Source organism: Schistocerca piceifrons, chromosome 2, assembly GCF_021461385.2.
Source record: "Schistocerca piceifrons isolate TAMUIC-IGC-003096 chromosome 2, iqSchPice1.1, whole genome shotgun sequence".
In the NCBI taxonomy this organism is placed as follows: domain Eukaryota; kingdom Metazoa; phylum Arthropoda; class Insecta; order Orthoptera; family Acrididae; genus Schistocerca; species Schistocerca piceifrons.
The window spans coordinates 881,521,321-881,542,059 of NC_060139.1; the positions used below are offsets into that span (position 1 = coordinate 881,521,321).

At 40.0% G+C, this 20,739-nt stretch overlaps 1 protein-coding gene across 1 annotated transcript in view; it reads right to left on the reverse strand.

Moving 5' to 3' along the window:
- The window catches only part of LOC124775499 (Ig-like and fibronectin type-III domain-containing protein 1), a 1,067,132-nt gene that overhangs the window by 26,138 nt on the left and 1,020,255 nt on the right, over positions 1-20,739 (reverse strand). Inside the window, exons 22-25 of the mRNA XM_047250332.1 lie at positions 16,455-16,701; positions 16,144-16,322; positions 4,030-4,161; positions 2,703-2,853 (exon numbers count right to left, since the gene is read on the reverse strand). Coding sequence (XP_047106288.1) covers positions 2,703-2,853; positions 4,030-4,161; positions 16,144-16,322; positions 16,455-16,701 — 709 coding nt within the window. The remainder of the gene's footprint in view (positions 1-2,702; positions 2,854-4,029; positions 4,162-16,143; positions 16,323-16,454; positions 16,702-20,739) is intronic.

Consider the following 20,739-nt stretch of genomic DNA (forward strand, 5'->3'; position numbering starts at 1 on the left):
ACAGTCACTCCACAGGAAGAACAAATGTTACAAGTTTAAACAGTGGAAAATCCAGGATGGAATGTCAGAATATTACGAAAAGGAAAGTTGCTATTCATCACATGACTGTTGACGTGTGTGTGTGTGTGTGTGTGTGTGTGGGGGGGGGGGGGGGGGGGGTTTCCCCCAACAAAGGCATTGTTGGCCAATAGCTCATTTTGTGACAGTCTTTTTGTTGTACCTATCAGCAACTCAACATCTCTGCTATAAAGTGAGTAGCAATTACCCTTTTCAAAATATTAGAATGTAATGGCTTCTTAACAGATTTTGGAAGGCTGCATAGTAAAAAGCTTTTCTATAAATGTAAATACTTTAAGGACTGATTAAAGGACATTTTTCACTGTTGGTGTTAAAAAAATCTCATAGCAGGGCAAGTCCTTCCCAGTTTTAAATAATATATCATGGCCTGCTTTTAACAATGCTGATTTGTGCACACAGTCTGAATTGTGATATGAAGTTGTGTGTATGGATATTAGTTGGATGAGTCAATGAACTGAAACATATAGAAAGTATATACTGAATTCAAATATAAATCTTATAAAGCCTTATGAATAAAAGACTAACAGGACCAAAATATTTGGACATGTCTCATGAAGCTGTACAAAATGTTGCTCAGTTTTCATGCAGTCTAAAAGAGCAACTACTTAGGGACATTTCTGGGAGTTGATATAAAAATTATGGGTAATGACTGCAAGTGCAACCAAAGGAAGGAACTTGAATATTTGAACAAAGTGTTATTTTGTGGTATAATGTTATCGTGACATTCAATACATAAGAAAGTTTCCTCACTCAGCGATAAAGCACAGATTATAATTGAAATGAAGGAAATTTAAGCAATAATAAAGCTTGAGTTATTCAAGAGAGACCACCACCAACACAACCTTCAACCAATGTTAACACATCCAGAGATAGCATAATATTACATTTGTAGCATAAGCTAATGAACTATTCCAGCTAAGTTCCCTTGTCTATCAAATTGTTCATAACATATGACAGGATATATGTGTATAGGAAGTGAGACAGCTTAATGGAAGCAAATAATTGAGGTTTTACAGTATGACGAACATGATTGCGTTCCTCACATCATTTGTTATCCCAGATTCTGCAGTTCAATAAATATGATCACTGTACATTCTTCTAACAAAGATCTATATGTTAACAGAACATATTTTATTTCTGGTCTGAAATATGTACGAGGTGTACAACTTTGCTTCTGCCGTTTTTTTCCCCAACATTTGAGGTTTTAATGAAACAAATTGGTTACACATATATCATTCAAAGTATTTTCCATGACTGGCCACTACTTTATCCCATCTTTTGGGCATCCCACATCAAAAAAATTGTTCATCTTCTGAAGTGATCGACGAATGGATCCAATTTGTGACTTCTTCATGAGATCAGAAGTGTTGGTCAGCCAGGCCATGCGCCATTGTTCTAAACAGGTGATAGTCAGAGGGAGTAATGTGGTTGGGGTAGGACTTCCTATTTTAACATTTCCAAGTACTTTTTGACCACTTTTGCAACATGGGGTCAAGCGTTGTCATGCTGCAAAATCACTTTATCGTGCTTCTTGCTGTATTGCGGCTGTTTGTCTTTTAATACCCTGCTCAAACACATTAATTGCATTCAATAATCAACTTGGTGAGTATTTCACTTGGTTTTAACACCTCATAGTACACAACGACGAGCTGGTCCCACCAAATGCAGAGCTTGACCTTGGAGAAAGCTTGGCCGTTGACGTGGAAGCATGGCCAGGATATCCTCATGATTTTTTGCATTTAGGGTTATCTTAATGAACCCATTTTTTGTTCCCAGTCGCAATGAAATGCATCAATCCCTTCCATTTTTGCCCCTGAAGCAAATGTTCACAAACACACAAACACCATTCAATGTCTCTTGGTTTCAGCCCACACGGGACCCAAGTTTCTTCTTTCTGAATCATGCCCATAGCTTTGAGACATTTTGAAATGGCTTGCTGTGTCACTCCCACTAAATGTGCCAATTCTTCTTGAGTTTGACGCGAGTCTTCACTCAACAATGTCTCCAATTTTGCATCTTCGAAAACATTCTCTCTGCCACCACTATGCCGATCTACGACGTTAAAATCACCGTTCTTGAAGCATTGAAACAACTCACGACATGTTCTTTCACTAAAAGCGTCCTTACCATATGTAACTGAGAGCATTTGATGAGACTCGGCCATTGTTTTCTTCAAACTGAAACAAAACAGTAACACGTCCCACAAATGACGAGAATTAGGCTCGTAAACTGACATTTGCAATCAAGAACAATTTTATGATGCAGACACAAGTTGACTAATGTTTGAATGAGGTTATGTTGACTGAGGTCCAAGCTAACTGCCTGACATCTGCGGCCTGTTTCTTTCGACCACTGCTTATCGTTGTCGCTACCAATTGGCAAACAGCGGAACCAAAGTTGTACACCTTGTACTAAAATTAAGATTTACTTATCCAACAAATGATGATGTTGGGACATTGGTATGACTGACATGTAAGACTGTTAAATAATTGTTAGAGAAAAAAGCAAAACTGTGTTGCATGACTCAAAATCATTTGTTTTTCCATCAGAATACTCAGGTTGTTAACTATTTTAATTACTGCAGCTAAATTTCTAATATTACATTGTACTGATAAAAACCTTACCAGCTGCACACTTCATCAACTTGTCAAAATCATTAATGCACTCTGGTTTATCAATTACAGCGTCAATGTCTAAGTAGAATGAGCATGCTACCATACAGCTTGATGTCACATTTTGTTCAATGCAGCATTGTGTCACATTGTTGCTGGCAGCCTGTAAAATGTTTAAAACACATAATTTTTAAGTTTACACAGAGTGACTACTCTATTTTACCATACCTATGTGAACATAAAATAATAAGTGGAGGCAATGTATATGAAAATTTACAGGAGTGGCAAAACAAAACCACAAGAAAGGTGGGATCCCTATTGTCTACAGAAATTAATTAATGTGAGATGACTCGGACAAATTATGCAGCTGATAATGCAGTTGTAATCCAACCACCATGTTAACTGCACAAGAGATTAATTTTGGTGTATTTTGTGGATGTAGTTTTTATTTTTGTGTAAGCTGACTGCTGTTATCATGGCTCAAGGTCACCTAGTGTGTTGAAGATACCACATGTTATGTGGATTCAGACTGCTGGCACTACGTTCCAGCATGTCATAGCTTAATGTTCTAGAGTGGGCTTTAATTCCCACATTGTTAACAATGATAAAATGTTGAAATTGCAATCACAATAAATATTTTTAACAGCCATATGTGGAATGACTACTTTCTGTAATTACATTTAGACTGTATCCTCTTTGAAATTCTGAAATGAGATTAAGTTAGTAGAGCGATAGAGAGACAGCGATAGATAGATAGATAGATAGACAGACTGACAGAGAGAGAGAGAGAGAGAGAGAGAACACCAAGGGGGATGGGGGGTGAATTTGAAGTGATTATAAGGCCTCAGAAAATTCTGTAGCAGTAATCTTTCTGATGTCTATTGTGAAAGGATGAATTCCAGCACATCTTCAAGGATTCCATCATGGCATTAAAAAAATATGCAAGAAATGGCCAGTGATGTCTTCTCTTAAATGTTCTGCACAGTCTTGATTCTAAACTGGTAACTTCAGTGAACTTAACAGTGTTTAAATATATCTTCAGTGTTGTGATGGGTAGCTGTTACACAAATACATAATCTGCAAGTATACTGACATAGTGGATCCAATTTCATACTATGCAGATGGAAGTAATTGGAAAAAGATGTCAATTTGAATATGCACTAAATTATTTCATGAAGGAAAAACTTGTAACCCCTCATTGAATTAGTTACCATTATACATGTATGTTTCTTATTGTGTGTTCTGTAGTGTAATCAATTATTAACTTTGAACTGAGAAGCCTGAATCATAGAAAAAAATGCAACATAAGTGCAAAAAGAAAAAAAAAGAAGGTATTTACCACATTTCGTATTCTAACAGAAACAGGGCGTGTTTTGCTTCCAAAGGCATTCTCTGCATGGCAGAAGTAATCCCCTTCATCTTCACTGCCGATTTTGTGAATAGTAAGTTGCATTATATATTTATCTTCCTCCTGGAACAAACAGGACACTGTCTTAATGTCACTGGTCCACACTTCTTTTTATTAGTGCAAAACACAGGCATGCGCACGCGTGCACACGCACACACACACACACACACACACACACACACACCAAGGAAACAGGACAGTAATGTAGCATTAGTGAGCTTGTTGTGGTTCTGGCAGGAGAAGTAGTGTATGGCACACAGTGGAACAGAAGAGTGAAGAGGGTGTGGTGTGGGGAGGAGATGGACACAAGGTAGAGCAGAAGAAAAGTGGGACAGGAGAAAGAAGTGTGCTTGTAGAATAATGGAGTAAAATATTGGGAGGGGGATGTGGAGAAGTAGGAAAGCGTGGTGATGTGGATGGAGGTGGGTTTGGGATAGCAAATAGTGGCAACTAAGGCCAGGAGGATTGCTGGACCAAGGGATATGTTCTAAGGACAATTCACATCTGTGAAATTTGAAGAAGCTGATGTTGGAGGGACAGGGGAGGATCAGATGGCAAAGGTTGTGAAGTGCCCATTACAGTCAAGCAGGTTGTGCTTAGCCACTGGGTGACCACTAATCTAGCTAGCCATATCCACTTAAAATGCTATATAATAGTTGTAGCACAGGTGATGTATGGCATGATGGCCTTCATAGCTGGCACTGTCTCTGATGGGATAGCATATTCCTGCAGCAGAAATGAAGCAGGATGTGCTCAGTAGGCCTTGTACCAGTGTCTTCCACAGGGGTGAGACTCCTGAGGAAAGAAGTATGTGTGTGTGCGTGTGTGTGTGTGTGTGTGTGTGTGTGTGTGTGTGTGTGTGTGTGTGTGTGAGTGTTTTTTTGTGGAAGAACATTACATTGTTATGGCCACACTGTGGACTACAGTGATATGAAGATTTTAGCTTCCATCTCTTGGAAGCCATGGAGATTTGATTAGCAGATAATTTAATAAATTGCAAATAATTTGGACAAGTTGTGCAAACCAGCCCTTCCAATAATTAAGCTGCAGAGAAGTTTCCATGGTGTTGCCACAACCAAAGATATATTCAGAAAGGTTCTGACCATTTGAGCACTTTCTCCACCTGTCACAGGGGCAGACATTATAAGGTACACTTCTTTGCTGCTGACCAGCACTCGTGGCTTGAACTTGCATGTGCCATACCACCATGGTGCAGCATTATAAGGCAACTCTTGCCACCTCAGCTTCTATCTCACTCTGAGGATGGCCAGAAGATATGCAGCCAAGATGAAGATATGTAGCCAAGATATCAGTGGTAGAGTTGGAATTGACATGGCTGCTTGTTCAAATGTAATATGGTATGAATCTGTGGTTTGCTCCACAAATTTCTGAGCATTGGATGAAGAATAGTCCAGGTCAGTTTATTGTGAATGTTCCTTGATTTAGTCGATCTGATTATTCATTATGGCATGAAAAGCTGAAAATGTACAAACAATTGTTTGTTTACATGATACGCTTGTTAAGAAGTTTTGAAACTGTCATAAGCTACGCAAAGCTGTGATCGTTTCAAACTCCCAACAGGTGGAGTTGAAATTGGACAGTCAATATTAATCATCTATACTGCATATTCTATGCCCTGGAAAATCCTGCTATGTAACTTAATGTATGGTTTCTTGGTGCAGAGTTGTGAGAAAATCCAATATTAACTATGAATGGCATGATTGTTGCTGTTCTTTGCTGTCTGCTTGTTACATCTACTGTTACACAAGTACTCTTCATGCCATTGTTCAGTGCATGACAGAGAGTGCTTAGTACTACTTATTAGCAATTTTGTGTCCTATTCCATTTGCATACTGAGTAAGGGAAAATAGCAATTTGTAAGGGGTGACCAAAAAGTTTCCATTCAAAGGCCATGTAGTCCACAATCAGCATGCCAATCAGACAAAATCACCATGAGCAGTTATCCCAGCGATGCACCAGGTCGAAGATACCTGCTTGGCAAAACAATGTGTCCTGCTCTGTGAAGGAGTCTGTAAATGCCTACTGCTCATCCTTGTACAATAGGAATTGTTGACCCTTCAAGGCATTTTTAAGGGCCCGAAGCCTGATAATCATGTGAGGAGAGATCAGGATTATTGGTTGGGTGCTCTAGTGCATTCCACTTTTGAGGTTGTGTAACTTCTGAATTAAGGCATAATGAGGACTTGTATTACTGTGAACTTGGCGCACCATTCCACAATATAGATTTTTTACAGACATGCTGTCCCATACAGTTCTTCATTCTCTGATGGATGTCTACCAATGTTTGCCCTTTGGCACCCAAGAAAATAACAACAGCACTTTGGACCTGTTTACCACAAGCACATCTGAAAGACATAAAAGCCATGCCAAACTAATCCCTTTCCTACATGTTGGTTCTTTTATTCCCTCATTGTAGTCATGTTGTGTTGCATATATGCCAAAGCGATGCCCTCAAACAAAAGCTTCTTGATAGCTCCTAACACAAGCTTATGTATCTCTTTCTCTTATCTTATTCTCATAGTAACAGCACAAGATATATGACGGTGTCAGCAGAACTGTAGCATGTTCTTCCTTGTTAAATGCATTTCTGAACAAATCTCACAGTTCAATTTTACAGTCCTTTTGCTTGTTTTAATTTAAATTCACCTTCCACTGTTATGTTCTACTTATCTGGTTCGAGATATTGTATAAGAAATGTAGCACCAGGAAGAATGGTGCTTGCATGAAAGAAAATGCAGCATGCAAGAGCATTAGTATGCTGGAATATGATGGGATATGCGAAAAATAGTTTTCCATACAGCACTGATTAATTAAACTTCCATGACAGATGTGATATCGCAGTAAGTCTGTTTTACTTTATTTGTGCTGAGAGATAATGTAAATGGCAAATGTGTTGTCTCTGGCTGATATATCACTGTCTTTCTACATTAAAATATGCATCATTCATGCAAATTGATAACAGAACAGGAAAGGTCTAAGTTCTGTACTACAAACTCCTGCACTGCTGATTTCGCTTCTGGTTTAAAGAATTTATGTTGCTGTCACATTATAGCCTGTACTCACCTCTAACATTACCCACTGAAATCATAAACTTCAGAATAAATTAAAGTACATCAGTCACTGCTTAGTCAACAATAATGTCTTGTACTTCAGATTAAACCAAACAGTAATGCAAAAATAGCAATGGATTACTACATACTTAAGTGGTAAATAAAAAATTATTATTCATAATTATATAACAGAACAATCATGAAATGATTATTATTACTGTTAAAAGAAGGTGAACTATGATGTCAAAAACTAAATTTGTAATAAAATAAAAGGTAGGAGACAATTATCATTCCATATAAAAGTATCACCCTCCATGAACAATGGAATTTACTGAGGTTTGCTGGCTTATATGCCTCAATGATACTTATAGCCATGTGTAACCACAACAGGGGTAAATACACTGAGGTGACAAAGTCATGAGATACCTGCTAATATCATGTCAGACCTCCTTTTTCCCAGCATAGTGCAGCAGCTGGATGTGATATGGACTCAACAACTTGTTGGCAGCCACTACAGAAACACTGAGCCATGCTACCTCTATAGTGTCCTCAATTGCAAAAGCATTGTTGATGTAGGATTTTGTGCATGAACTGACCTCTCAACTATGCCAAATACATGCTCAATGAGATTCATAATGGGCATTTTGGGTGGCCAAATTATTCACTCGAACTGTCCAGAATGTTCTTCAAATCAATTGCAGACAGTTGTGGCCCAGTGACATGGTGCATTGTCATCCATAAAAATAAAGTCCAGGAATGGCTGCAAATAGGCTCAAAGTATCCGAAAATAACCATTTACAGTCATATGATTGGTTCACTTGGACCAAAGGGCCCAGTCCACTCCATGTGAATACAGCCCCCCAGGCTTGTGCAGTTTCTTGTTGACAAAATTGCGTCCGTGGCTTCATGGAGTCTGTGCCACACTCGAACCTTGCCATCAGCTCTTACCAACTGAAACTGGGACTCATCTGACCAGGCTGCAGTTTTCCAGTCTTGTGTCCAGGCAAGGTGCTACAGGCGAGGTCGTGCTGTTGGCAATGCCACTCACATCGGTCATCTGCTGCAGAAGCCCATTATGGCCAAATTTCACTGCAAGTCCTAATGTATACATTCATCATATGTCCCACATTGATTTCTGTGGTTATTTTATAAAGTGTTGCTTGTCTGTTAGCAATGACAACTCTATGCAAACGCCATTGCTCTCAGTTGTTAAGTGAAAGCCATCGGCTACAGCATTGTCTGTGGTGTGAAGTAATGTCTGAAATTTGGTATTCTCAGCATGCTCTTGACTCTGTGGGTCTCAGAATACTGAATTCCTGAATGATTTCCAAAACGGTATGACCCATGCATCTAGCTCCGACTACCATTCCGTATTCAGAGTCTGTTAATTCCTGTTGTTGTTGATGTGGTCTTCAGTCCTGAGACTGGTTTGATGCAGCTCTCCATGCTACTCTATCCTGTGCAAGCTTCTTCATCTCCCAGTACCTATTGCAACCTACATCCTTCTGAATCTGTTTAGTGTATTCATCTCTTGGTCTCCCTCTACGACTTTTACCCTCTACGCTGCCCTCCAATGCTAAATTGGTGATCCCTTGATGCCTCAGAACATGACCTACCATCCGATCCCTTCTTCTAGTTAAGTTGTGCCGCAAACTTCTCTTCTCCCCAATCCTATTCAATACCTCCTCATTAGTTATATGATCTACCCATCTAATCTTCAGCATTCTTCTGTAGCACCACATTTCGAAAACTTCTATTCTCTTTTTGTCCAGACTAGTTATTGTCCATGTTTCACTTCCATACATGGCTACGCTCCATACAAATACTTTCAGAAATGACTTCCTGACACTTCAATAAACACTCGATGTTAACAAATTTCTCTTCTTCAGAAATGCTTTCCTTGCCATTGCCAATCTACATTTGATATCCTCTCTACTTGGACCATCATCAGTTATTTTTCTCCCCAAATAGCAAAACTCCTTTACTACTTTAAATGTCTCATTTCCTAATCTAATTCCCTCAGCATCACCCGACTTAATTCAACTACATTCCATTATCCTCGTTTTGCTTTTGTTGATGTTCATCTTATACCCTCCTTTCATGACACTGTCCATTCCGTTCAACTGCTCTTCCAAGTCCTTTGCTGTCTCTGACAGAATTACAATGTCATTGGTGAACCTCAAAGTTTTTATTTCTTCTCCATGGATTTTAATACCTAATCCAAATTTTTCTTTTGTTTCCTTCACTGCTTGCTCAATATACAGATTGAATAACATCAGAGACAGGCTACAACCCTGTCTCACTCCCTTCCCAACCACTGCTTCCCTTTCATGTCCCTCGACTCTTATAACTGCCATCTGGTTTGTACAAACTGTAAATAGCCTTTCGCTCCCTGTATTTTACCCCTGCCACCTTCAGAATTTGAAAGAGAGTATTCCAGTCAACATTGTCAAAAGCTTTCTCTAAGTCTACAAATGGTAGGTTTGCCTTTCCTTAATCTAGCTTCTAAGATAAGTCATAGGGTCAGTATTGCCTCACGTGTTCCAACATTTCTATGGACTCCAAACTGATCTTCCCCGAGGTCAGCTTCTACCAGTTTTTCCATTCGTCTGTAGAGAATATGCGTTAGTATTTTGCATCCGTGACTTATTAAACTACTCTTCACGCAGTATCGTATCTCCCATTTCATCTTCATCTACATCCTCTTCCATTTCCATAATATTGTCCTCAAATACATTGCCCTTGTATAAGCCCTCTATATACTCCCTCCACCTTTCTGCTTTCCCTTCTTTGCTTAGAACTGGGTTTCCATCTGAGCTCCTGATATTCATACAAGTGGTTCTCTTTTCTCCACAGGTCTCTTTAATTTTCCTGTAGGCAGTATCTATCTTACCCCTAGTGAGATAACCCTCTACATCCTTATATTTATCCTCTAGCCATCCCTGCTTAGCCATTTTGCACTTCCTGTCGATCTCATTCTTGAGACATTTGTATTCCTTTTTGCCTGCTTCATTTACTGCATTTTTATGTTTTCTCCTTTCCTCAATTAAATTCAGTATTTCTTCTTGTTACCCAAGGATTTCTACTAGCCCTCATCTTTTTACCTACTTTATCCTCTGCTGCCTTCGCTACTTCATCTCTCAAAGCTATGCATTCTTCTTCTATTGTATTTCTTTCCCCCATTCCTGTCAATTGTTCCCTTATGCTCTCCCTGAAACTCTGTACAACCTCTGGTTCTTTCAGTTTATCCAGGTCCCGTCTCCTTAAATTCCCACCTTTTTGCAGTTTCTTCAGTTTTAATCTACAGTTCATAACCAATAGATTGTGATCGGAGTCCACATCTGCCCCTGGAAATGTCTTACAATTTAAAACCTGGTTCCTAAATCTCTGTCTTACCATTATGTAATCTATCTGAAACCTGTCAGTATCTCCAGGCTTCTTCCATGTATTCAACCTTCTTTTTTGATTCTTGAACCAAGTGTTAGCTACGATTACGTTGTGCTCTGTGCAAAATTCTATCAGGCGGCTTCCTCTTTCATTTCTTCTCCCCAATCAATATTCACCTCCTACGTTTCCTTCTCTCCCTTTTCCTACTACCGAATGCCAGTCACCCATGACTATTACACTCCTGGAAATTGAAATAAGAACACCGTGAATTCATTGTCCCAGGAAGGGGAAACTTTATTGACACATTCCTGGGGTCAGATACATCACATGATCACACTGAGAGAACCACAGGCACATAGACACAGGCAACAGAGCATGTACAATGTCGGCACTAGTACAGTGTATATCCACCTTTCGCAGCAATGCAGGCTGCTATTCTCCCATGGAGACGATCGTAGAGCTGCTGGATGTAGTCCTGTGGAACGGCTTGCCATGCCATTTCCACCTGGCGCCTCAGTTGGACCAGCGTTTGTGCTGGACGTGCAGACCGCGTGAGACGACGCTTCATCCAGTCCCAAACATGCTCAATGGGGGACAGATCCGGAGATCTTGCTGGCCAGGGTAGTTGACTTACACCTTCTAGAGCACGTTGGGTGGCACGGGATACATGCGGACGTGCATTGTCCTGTTGGAACAGCAAGTTCCCTTGCCGGTCTAGGAATGGTAGAACGATGGGTTCGATGATGGTTTGGATGTACCGTGCACTATTCAGTGTCCCCTCGACGATCACCAGTGGTGTACGGCCAGTGTAGGAGATCGCTCCCCACACCATGATGCCGGGTGTTGGCCCTGTGTGCCTCGGTCGTATGCAGTCCTGATTGTGGCGCTCACCTGCACGGCGCCAAACACGCATACGACCATCATTGGCACCAAGGCAGAAGCGACTCTCATCGCTGAAGACGGCACATCTCCATTCGTCCCTCCATTCACGCCTGTCGCGACACCACTGGAGGCGGGCTGCACGATTTGGGGCGTGAGCGGAAGGCGGCCTAACGGTGTGCGGGACCGTAGCCCAGCTTCATGGAGACGGTTGTGAATGGTCCTCGCCGATACCCCAGGAGCAACAGTGTCCCTAATTTGCTGGGAAGTGGCGGTGCGGTCCCCTACGGCACTGTGTAGGATCCTACGGTCTTGGCGTGCATCCGTGCGTCGCTGCGGTCCGGTCCCAGGTCGACGGGCACGTGCACCTTCCGCCAACCACTGGCGACAACATCGATGTACTGTGGAGACCTCACGCCCCACGTGTTGAGCAATTCGGCGGTACGTCCACCCGGCCTCCCGCATGCCCACTATATGCCCTCGCTCAAAGTCCGTCAACTGCACATACGGTTCACGTCCACGCTGTCGCAGCATGCTACCAGTGTTAAAGACTGCGATGGAGCTCCGTATGCCACGGCAAACTGGCTGACACTGACGGCGGCGGTGCACAAATGCTGCGCAGCTAGCGCCATTCGACGGCCAACACCGCGGTTCCTGGTGTGTCCGCTGTGCCGTGCGTGTGATCATTGCTTGTACAGCCCTCTCGCAGTGTCCGGAGCAAGTATGGTGGGTCTGACACACCGGTGTCAATGTGTTCTTTTTTCCATTTCCAGGAGTGTATATTTTTGTCTCCCTTCACTATCTGAATAATTTCTTTTATTTCATCATACATTTCTTCAATTTCTTTGTCATCTGCAGAGCTAGTTGGCATATAAACTTGTACTACTGTAGTAGGCGTGGGCTTCATGTCTATCTTGGCCACAATAATGCATTCACTATGCTGTTTGTAGTAGCTTACCCGCACTCCTATTTATTTATTCATTATTAAACCTACTCCTGCATTACCCCTATTTGATTTTGTATTTATAACCCTGTATTCACCTGACCAAAAATCTTGTTCCTCCTGCCACCGAACTTCACTAATTCCCACTATATCTAACTTTAACCTATCCATTTCCATTTTTAAATTTTCTAACCTACCTGCCCGATTAAGGGATCTGACATTCCACACTCCGATCCGTAGAACGCCAGTTTTCTTTCTCCTGATAACGACGTCCTCTTGAGTAGTCCCCGCCCGGAGATCTGAATGGGGGACTATTTTACCTCCGGAATATTTTACCCAAGAGGACGCCATCATCATTTAATCATACAGTAAAGCTGCATGCCCTTGGGAAAAAACTCCTGTCATGTGGCCATAAATACATTGGAAATCTTTTCTCCATGACTAACCTGAGTACAAATGACACCTCTGCCAATGCACTGACCTTTTATACCTTGTGTACACATTACTAATGCCATCTGTGTAAGTGACGTTTGTCACCTCAGTGTATGTGGAGAGGCCAGAATAACTTGTGGCTCTTTGAGAGAATTTGAAAGTGGGAATGGATATGTTGTAGTTAGATATTGTGGGAATCACTGAAGTGAGGTAGTAAGAAGAACAGGACTTCTGTAAGGTGAGTGCAGGGTTATCAATTCAAAATCAAAGAGGGGAAACAGGGAAGTAGGCCTAATAAGAAAATAGAATCACAGGTAAGCTACTATGAGCAGCATAGTAAATGCATTATTGTAGCCAGGAAAGACTCAAAGTCAATACCTAGCACAGTAGTACAAGTTTATATGCAAGTAGTTCCACAGATGAACAAGAGATTGAAAGAATGTTTGATGAGGTAAAAGAAATTGTTCCAATAATTAATGGGAGACTAAACAATAACTTTGATGGGTGACTGGAATTCAAAAGTAGAAAAAGGAAGAGAAGAAAAAAAGAGTAGAAAAATATCGACTGGGCAAAAGGAATGAAAGAGGAAGACAAGAGGTAAAATTTTGTGCAGGGCAATATTTAATCACTGCTAATACTTGGTTTAATAGTTTGTGAAAGAAAGCTGTATTTATTGAACAGCTTGGCGATACTTGAAGGTTTCAGCTTGATTATATAATGGTAAGACAGAGCTTTCAGAATCAGGTTTTAAACTGTAAGATATTTCTAGAAGCAGATGTGGACACTGATGATAATTTGTTGATTACGAAGTGCAGATTAAAACTGGAGAAACTACAGAAAAGTAGGATTTAAGTAGGTACTGGCAGAAGTAAAGCTGTGAGTACCGGGCGTGAGTCGTGCTTCGGTAGCTCAGTTGGTAGAGCACTTGCCCGCGAAAGGCAAAGGTCCCGAGTTCGAGTCTCGGTCGGGCACACAGTTTTAATCTGCCAGGAAGTTTCAGGAATTAAGGAGTCAGGACCTGGATTAATTGAAGGAACCAGTGGTTGTTGAGAGTTTCAGAGGGAGCACTATGCAAGAATGGTGGTCAGAAGCAGGGTAAAGGAATACCATATAAGACGAACTGGTAGCTTTGAGGGATAAAATAGTGAAGGCAGCAGAGTACCACCATGGTAAAAAGACAAGGCATAGCAGAAATCCATGGCAACATAGAAGATATTGAATTTAATTGATGAACAGAGAAAATATAAAAATGCAGACATCTCAAAAATGAAACTGACAGAAAATGCAAAATGGCTAAGTAAAAACGATAGAGGGTAGATCCAAGGCCATAGAATCATGCATGACTAGGGGAAAGATATATGCCATCTGTAAAAATATTTATAATAACTTTGGAACAAAGAGAAACATTTCTATGAACTCAAGTGACAAGCCAGTAGTAAGCAAAGAAGGGAATGCTAAAAGGTGGAAATAATATATATCGGATCAATATAAAGGAAGCAAACTTGAAGAGAATGTTATAGGAAGAGAAGAGAAAGCTGAAGGTGAGATGGTAGCTACTGTGAGATGAATCTGACGGGGTACTGAAATTCCTGGGGGATAAAAGGGCCCCTGGAGTAGATGACATACCCCTAGAATTATTAAGAACCTTGGGAGAGCCTACCATGACAAAGTTTTCCCCCAGATCTACAAGATATATGAAACACAGGAAATACCTTTAGACTTCAAATAAAATGTAATAATAATGTAATAATTCCAAAGAAGATAGGTGCTGACATACTTGAATACTACCAAGCCATAGTTTGATGGTCATGGTTACAAAATATTGGCACAAATTATTTGCAGACAAATGGAAACACTTGTAGAAGTTGACCTCTGGGAAGGCCAGTTACAGTTCTGGAGAAATGTAGGAACACACAAGGCAATACTGACCTAAGTCTTATCTTAGATGACAGGCTTAAGAAAGGCAAAACTACAATTCTGTTATTTGAAAATTTAGAAAGCTTTTGACAATGTAGACTGGACTAGATTCTCTGAAATTTTGTAGGTAGCAGGGGTAAAATACATCAAGCGAAAAGTTAACTACACTTTGTACAGAAGCCAGGCAGCCATTATTAGAGCTGAAGGGCACAAAAGTGAAGCAGAGGTTGAAAAGAGAGTGAGACAGAGTTGTAGTCTATCCTGATATTATGCAAACTGTAGACTGAGCAAGCAGTAAAGGAAACCAAAGACAAGAGATGGAGAAGGAATTATAGTTCAGGGGAAAGAAATAAAAAATTTGAGGTTTTCTAGTGACATTGTAATTCTGTCAGAGACAGTAAAGGACTTTGGGGAGCAGTGAATAACATGGGTAGTGTCTGGAAAAGCAACATATATATAAAGAGGAGTGTCTGTTTGTTTGTAATTCATAAAAATCTACAGTTTTATTCTGATCTTGATGAAATTTTGCACACTTTACCTTCAAGACAAGAGGAAGATCACTGCCTATGGTATAATATTTCCACCCAATCCGCTAATGAACATTTGTGCAGACATTGGCTATATATTTGTAACAGGAATAGTGGAATGTAATCAAATTAAATCAGGTGATGCTTAGGGAATTAAATTACTAAATGAGACATTAAAAGTAGTAGACGAGCTTAATTATTTGCACAGAAAAATAATTTATGACGGCCAAAGTAGAGAAGATATAAAATGCAGATTGGCAACAGCAAGTAAAGCATTTCTGAAAAAGAAGGAATTTGTTAACATTTAATATCAATTTCAATCTTTTTGAAAATAATATTTCTGGTGTGTAGCCTTGTACAGAATTGAAATGTGGATGATAAGCAGGTCAGACAAGAGAATTGAAGCTTTTGAAATGTGGTGCTATATAAGAATGCTGAAGATTAGATGAGTATACTGAATAACTAATAAGGAAGTCCCAAACAAAATTGAAGAAAAAATAAATTTATGGCACAACTTGATTAAAAGAAAGGATCAGTGGAAAGGACAAATACTGAGGCATCAAAGAATCAGTTTGATAGTGAAGGAAATATGGGATGTAAAAACTGTAGACAGACACCTAGCAATGAATACAGTAAGCAGAATCAAATGGATGGAGGTTGCAGTAGCTATTCAAAGATGAAGAGGCTTGCATAGGATAAAGTAGAATGGAGAGTCACATCAAGTAAGTCTTTGGGCTGAAGACAGTAGCAATAACAACAGCAACAAAAACAACTACATAAAAGTACTTAGGAATATCAGTAATTTGCTCTATCAAATTGAAAAAGATATCATTCAATTTTATTTTGTTTTATTGTTATACTTATGTTTGATTAAGTTGTTTTTACTTACATCCTTCACTGGTTGAACATTAATGTTATACTTTCCACCTTGTATGACAGGTACACGTCCCGAATGATCACGCCAGAACATTGTTTTTGGCTCTGGATGAGCATCTATTGTACATTCAAGAACAACAGAATCTCCAAGACCCGCCATAGTTATTCCTGATGCTGTTATTTGTGGGGGATCTGGAACACAGAAAAATTAATTGTATGTTTCCACTGAGTGTTATGAATTCTATAATATTGTCTCAGTTCATGTGCACCATATGAACAAGTCTTACAACCAAAGCTCATTTATAGTAGTATCTTTTCTCTTACGACTAATTGTTATCTTCCTAGAGGCTTGCATCGGCGTTCCATATCCATTATCAGCATAACAAGAAATTTGGTCCATGTCTCTTGTTACATTATTCACCACAGTGACCATGTGCCGTGTTACTTCTTGTCGTACAAGTCGACCAGAAATATAAAGTGATATTGTTGGCATTGGTGTTCCCATTGCAATGCATAAAATAGTCATGCTGCTGCCTTCAATAACCAAATTGATGGGATGCACAGTTGGTGGCTGTAATTAAGCAGAAATTTATAAAAATCAAGATTAGTTTCACATGTGAGTATTTAAATTATTGACAAGAAGTGAATGGAAACACATAAAAATGTGTTATTCTTACACAATATTTAGGTAATTTCTATGCTATCCACAAGATTTTCTGTAAATTTTGCGGAAACTAATTCCTATTTTTCAAAGGTATTGTTCTTCTCTCAATGATTGTTAACCATAAGCTGGTAGTGACCTGCCATGCTAATCTCATATGAATTGTATCAAGTTTTAAGCATATGCAAAATTGCAATATAATATGTTAACAGAAAGAACTTGGTGGAATGTAAAGAATGTGCACCCATGAGTTTGTTCTGGTGTAAACAGGTGAGTTGCATATGGTACACAGTGGCATGGATGAGTGGAATGGGAGGGAGAGATAGAACATAAGAAGAGAGAGACCGCAAATAGGAGAATGTACTATAAGTCTAGAATGAATGAAGTTGGGTGGGGACAGGAGCTAGTGCAGATTGCGGCCAGAAGGAATCAAAAGATTTATTGTAGGGATAGTTCCCATCTGTGTAATTCAGAGGATCTGGTATTGGGGACCAAATCCAAGTGGCGTGGATCATGAAGCATCCAAGTTTAAATTGAGCATATTGGGTGTGATCAGCAGCATATTCCATCGCGAAATTGTCCACTCTGTTCTTGGTCATAGATTGACAATGGCGTTCATTTGGGTAGCCATTTGGCTGATGGCCACAACCACATAAAAGGCTGTGCAGAATTGACAACATAACTGGTATACAATATGATTGATTTCTCCACTGACCCTGCCTGTTATGGAGTAGGATATTTCTGTGATTGGACTGGGACATATTTCATACATCGGGTGGACTGTGGAATACCACATTGGGTAGGTTTGGAAGAGTTGTGGAGTGGATGTCCCTCATTTCTAAGTGTGATTACAAGTAGTTGAAGCACTGGCAATTGATATGGTTAAGTTGTCTGTTTGATATAGTTAAGTTGTCTCATCCGTGGTGACATTAGGTAATAAAGGAAAATGTTCATTCAAAGAGGGTGGTCAGAGGATTAGGAACTTGCATAGATTTGGAAAGGGAATTCAGTTTTGTATTAGGTTTAGAAGGTGGAGACTGTTTGTAAGGCCATAGTGAGACATTCGGCATACTGGGTAATGGACTGCTCATCACCATAGATGTACCATCATTGGATACCAATGCTATATGGGACAGACTTTACATTGTGGAAGGAATTGCAGCTCTTCTGTTAATGGTTACTGGGCTTGTTATGGACAGAGGTTTCTATGGATATATCACAGAGGTGGAGGTTAACATCCATGAAGGTGGTATGCTGGCCTGATGAGAACCAGTTGAACTGGATGGTAGAAGGAGAGGAGGATATAATGTAGGGGAGGGTGGCTGATCAGTTTGATGCAAGAAATTATAGGCTAGTTGATGTAACATACATGGTCAGTAAGATAACCAAAAGAGTAGTACTCAACTTATCTGTACACTACACAACATTTCATCATGCTTGTTGAATTTGCTCAGGATGTGTTGGATATGGGTCAAGGTTGGGGAAGAGAGCAACTAGACACTCTGGCCTTGATTCATGATAGGCTCATAACATGGAAATTACAACGTGGTTGGTTGCATGCCTTGGATAGAAAAGTTCTATAGTGAAAAACCCAGAAAGTAAAAATAGGAAAAATTTTAATAGGAAAAAACTGTCAGAGAAAGTGGAAGTAACATCAAGGTTGCCATAAGAATTATATAGGATAGAATATTTTATTCTTCTTTCAGTACTTTTCCAAAAATTTTGAGCGGAGTCAAATTGTATGTAATACTCAATTACACACACAGAAAATAACTAGCTTCTTTAAAAACTAAAAGATTTTCTTTATCACTTAGGAAAAACATATAACACAATGATTTTACATCTACATAGATACTCCACAAGCCACAGTACGGTGCATAGCAGAGGGTACCTTGTACCACTACTAGTAATTTCCTTTCCTGTTCCACTTGCAAATAGAGTGAGGGAAAAACAGCTATCTATATGCCTCTGTAAGAGCCTTAATTTCTTGAATCTTACCTTCATGGTCCATACGTGCAATGTGTGTTGGCAGCAGTAGAACCGTTTGGCACTCAACTTTAGATATTGGTTTTCTAAATTTCCTCAATAGTATCTCTCAAAAAGAATGTTCCCTTCCCTCCATGGATTGCCATTAGAGTTCCTGAAGCATCTCCATAACACTTACATGTTGTTCAAACCTACTGATTTCAAGGAATCCTTCAACTCAATAAGGTTCACTGTATTTTAGCTCTTATATTTGTTTAATGGTACTGTCGAGCTGAGTATGAAAACTTACTGAAAAATTTTATGCTCGAGTATTTATACTTCTTATGGTCTACAGCAAGTCTTGAGACAGGCAAATGCAGCAAGTGACTGTTTCTGGGACTGTATCCATGCACATCATATCTCATATTGAAATAAGATAGTGTACTGGGTCCACCATTGTTTATAGTAAATGTAACTGATATAGACACTAGTATCCACTCTTCTGCCAGTCTGTTTTCAGATGAAATGACGATTTATTGCAGGATAAAGAAAGAGATTGTATAGCTGTTCAGGATGCCTTGCTACAAAGGGATGTTGGTAGAAAAAGTTGTAACAGGCATCAATGTGTGACACAGCCAGTTAGAAAGTTTCTGTTGCACACTTTTTTTTTGCCTGGTCTACTGTCAAACATTTCTCATCATATATCACTACCTCTGACCACCAGATATCACAAGTTGTCTGCTCTATATAGTTGCAGGTTAGTACTTCAATATGTGTAAGTTACTGTGTAATTTTCATGCAGTTTTGCTTGTATGAAGAAGGTGTAGGAGGAGGAGGAGGAGGAATATGATCAGTATTGTAGATGTATATTAAATTATTTGAATGAACTTTAGATCATATGAGTGAAAACTGCCTCTGTTGGCTAGTTTCTGCCAAAATTTCTGTGTGACAGATCATGTAACATAGAACATCTTGATAAAGACATCAAGTAGCTCTATTATTACAGTACTCTGAAAACGAAAGTTTCTACTCACCATATCACGGAGATGATGAGTCGCAGACAGGCACAACAAAAAGACTGTCACAAATAAAGCTTTTTGCCAGTAGCACCTTTGTCAAATATAGATCTCTCTCTCTCTCTCTCTCTCTCTCTCTCTCTCTCTCTCTCTCTCTCTCTCTCTCTCTCTCTCCCCCTCCCCCTCCCCCTCTCTCTCTCTCCCCTCCCTCCCTCTCCCTCTCTCTCTCTCTCTCTCTCTCTCTCTCTCTCTCTCTCTCTCTCTCCCCCCCCTCCCCCTCCTCTCTCTCTCTCTCTCTCTCTCTCCCTCTCCCTCTCTCTCCCCCTCCCTCTCTCTCTTCCCTCTCTTCCCCCGGCCCCCCCCCTCTCCCTCTCTCTCTCTCTCTCTCTCTCTCTCTCTCTCTCTCTCTCTCTCTCTCTCTCTCTCTCTCTCTCACACACACACACACACAAATGGCACTCAGACAACTGAAACCGCACTGCCAGTGGTGGTTTCAGTTGCCTCAGGCTGCAGTTGTGTGTGTGAGCTGTGTTTGCATGTGTGTGTGTGTGTGTGGGGGGGGGGGGGGGGGGGTCTATTTTTGACGAAAGCCTTACTGGATGAAAGCTTCATTTGTGACAGTCTTTTTGTTGAGCCTATCTGCAACTCAGCATCTCTGCTATATGGTGAGTAGCAACTTTCCTTTTCATAGCATTGTTCATTCCATCCTGGATTTTCCATTGTTTGATGCTTTGTTACAGTGCTGTTTACAATAAAGTAACATCAGAGTACATGATTTCTTGACAAACATGCCAAATTACTTAACTGAATGTTCAATATAATAACTGGAAATTTATGTATATACACTGAAGTGCCAAAGAAACTGGCATTCAAATACAGAGAGATGTAAACAGACAGAATACAACACTGCAGTGAGCAACACCTATATAAGACAACAAGCATCTGGTGCAGTTGTTTGATTGTCTAC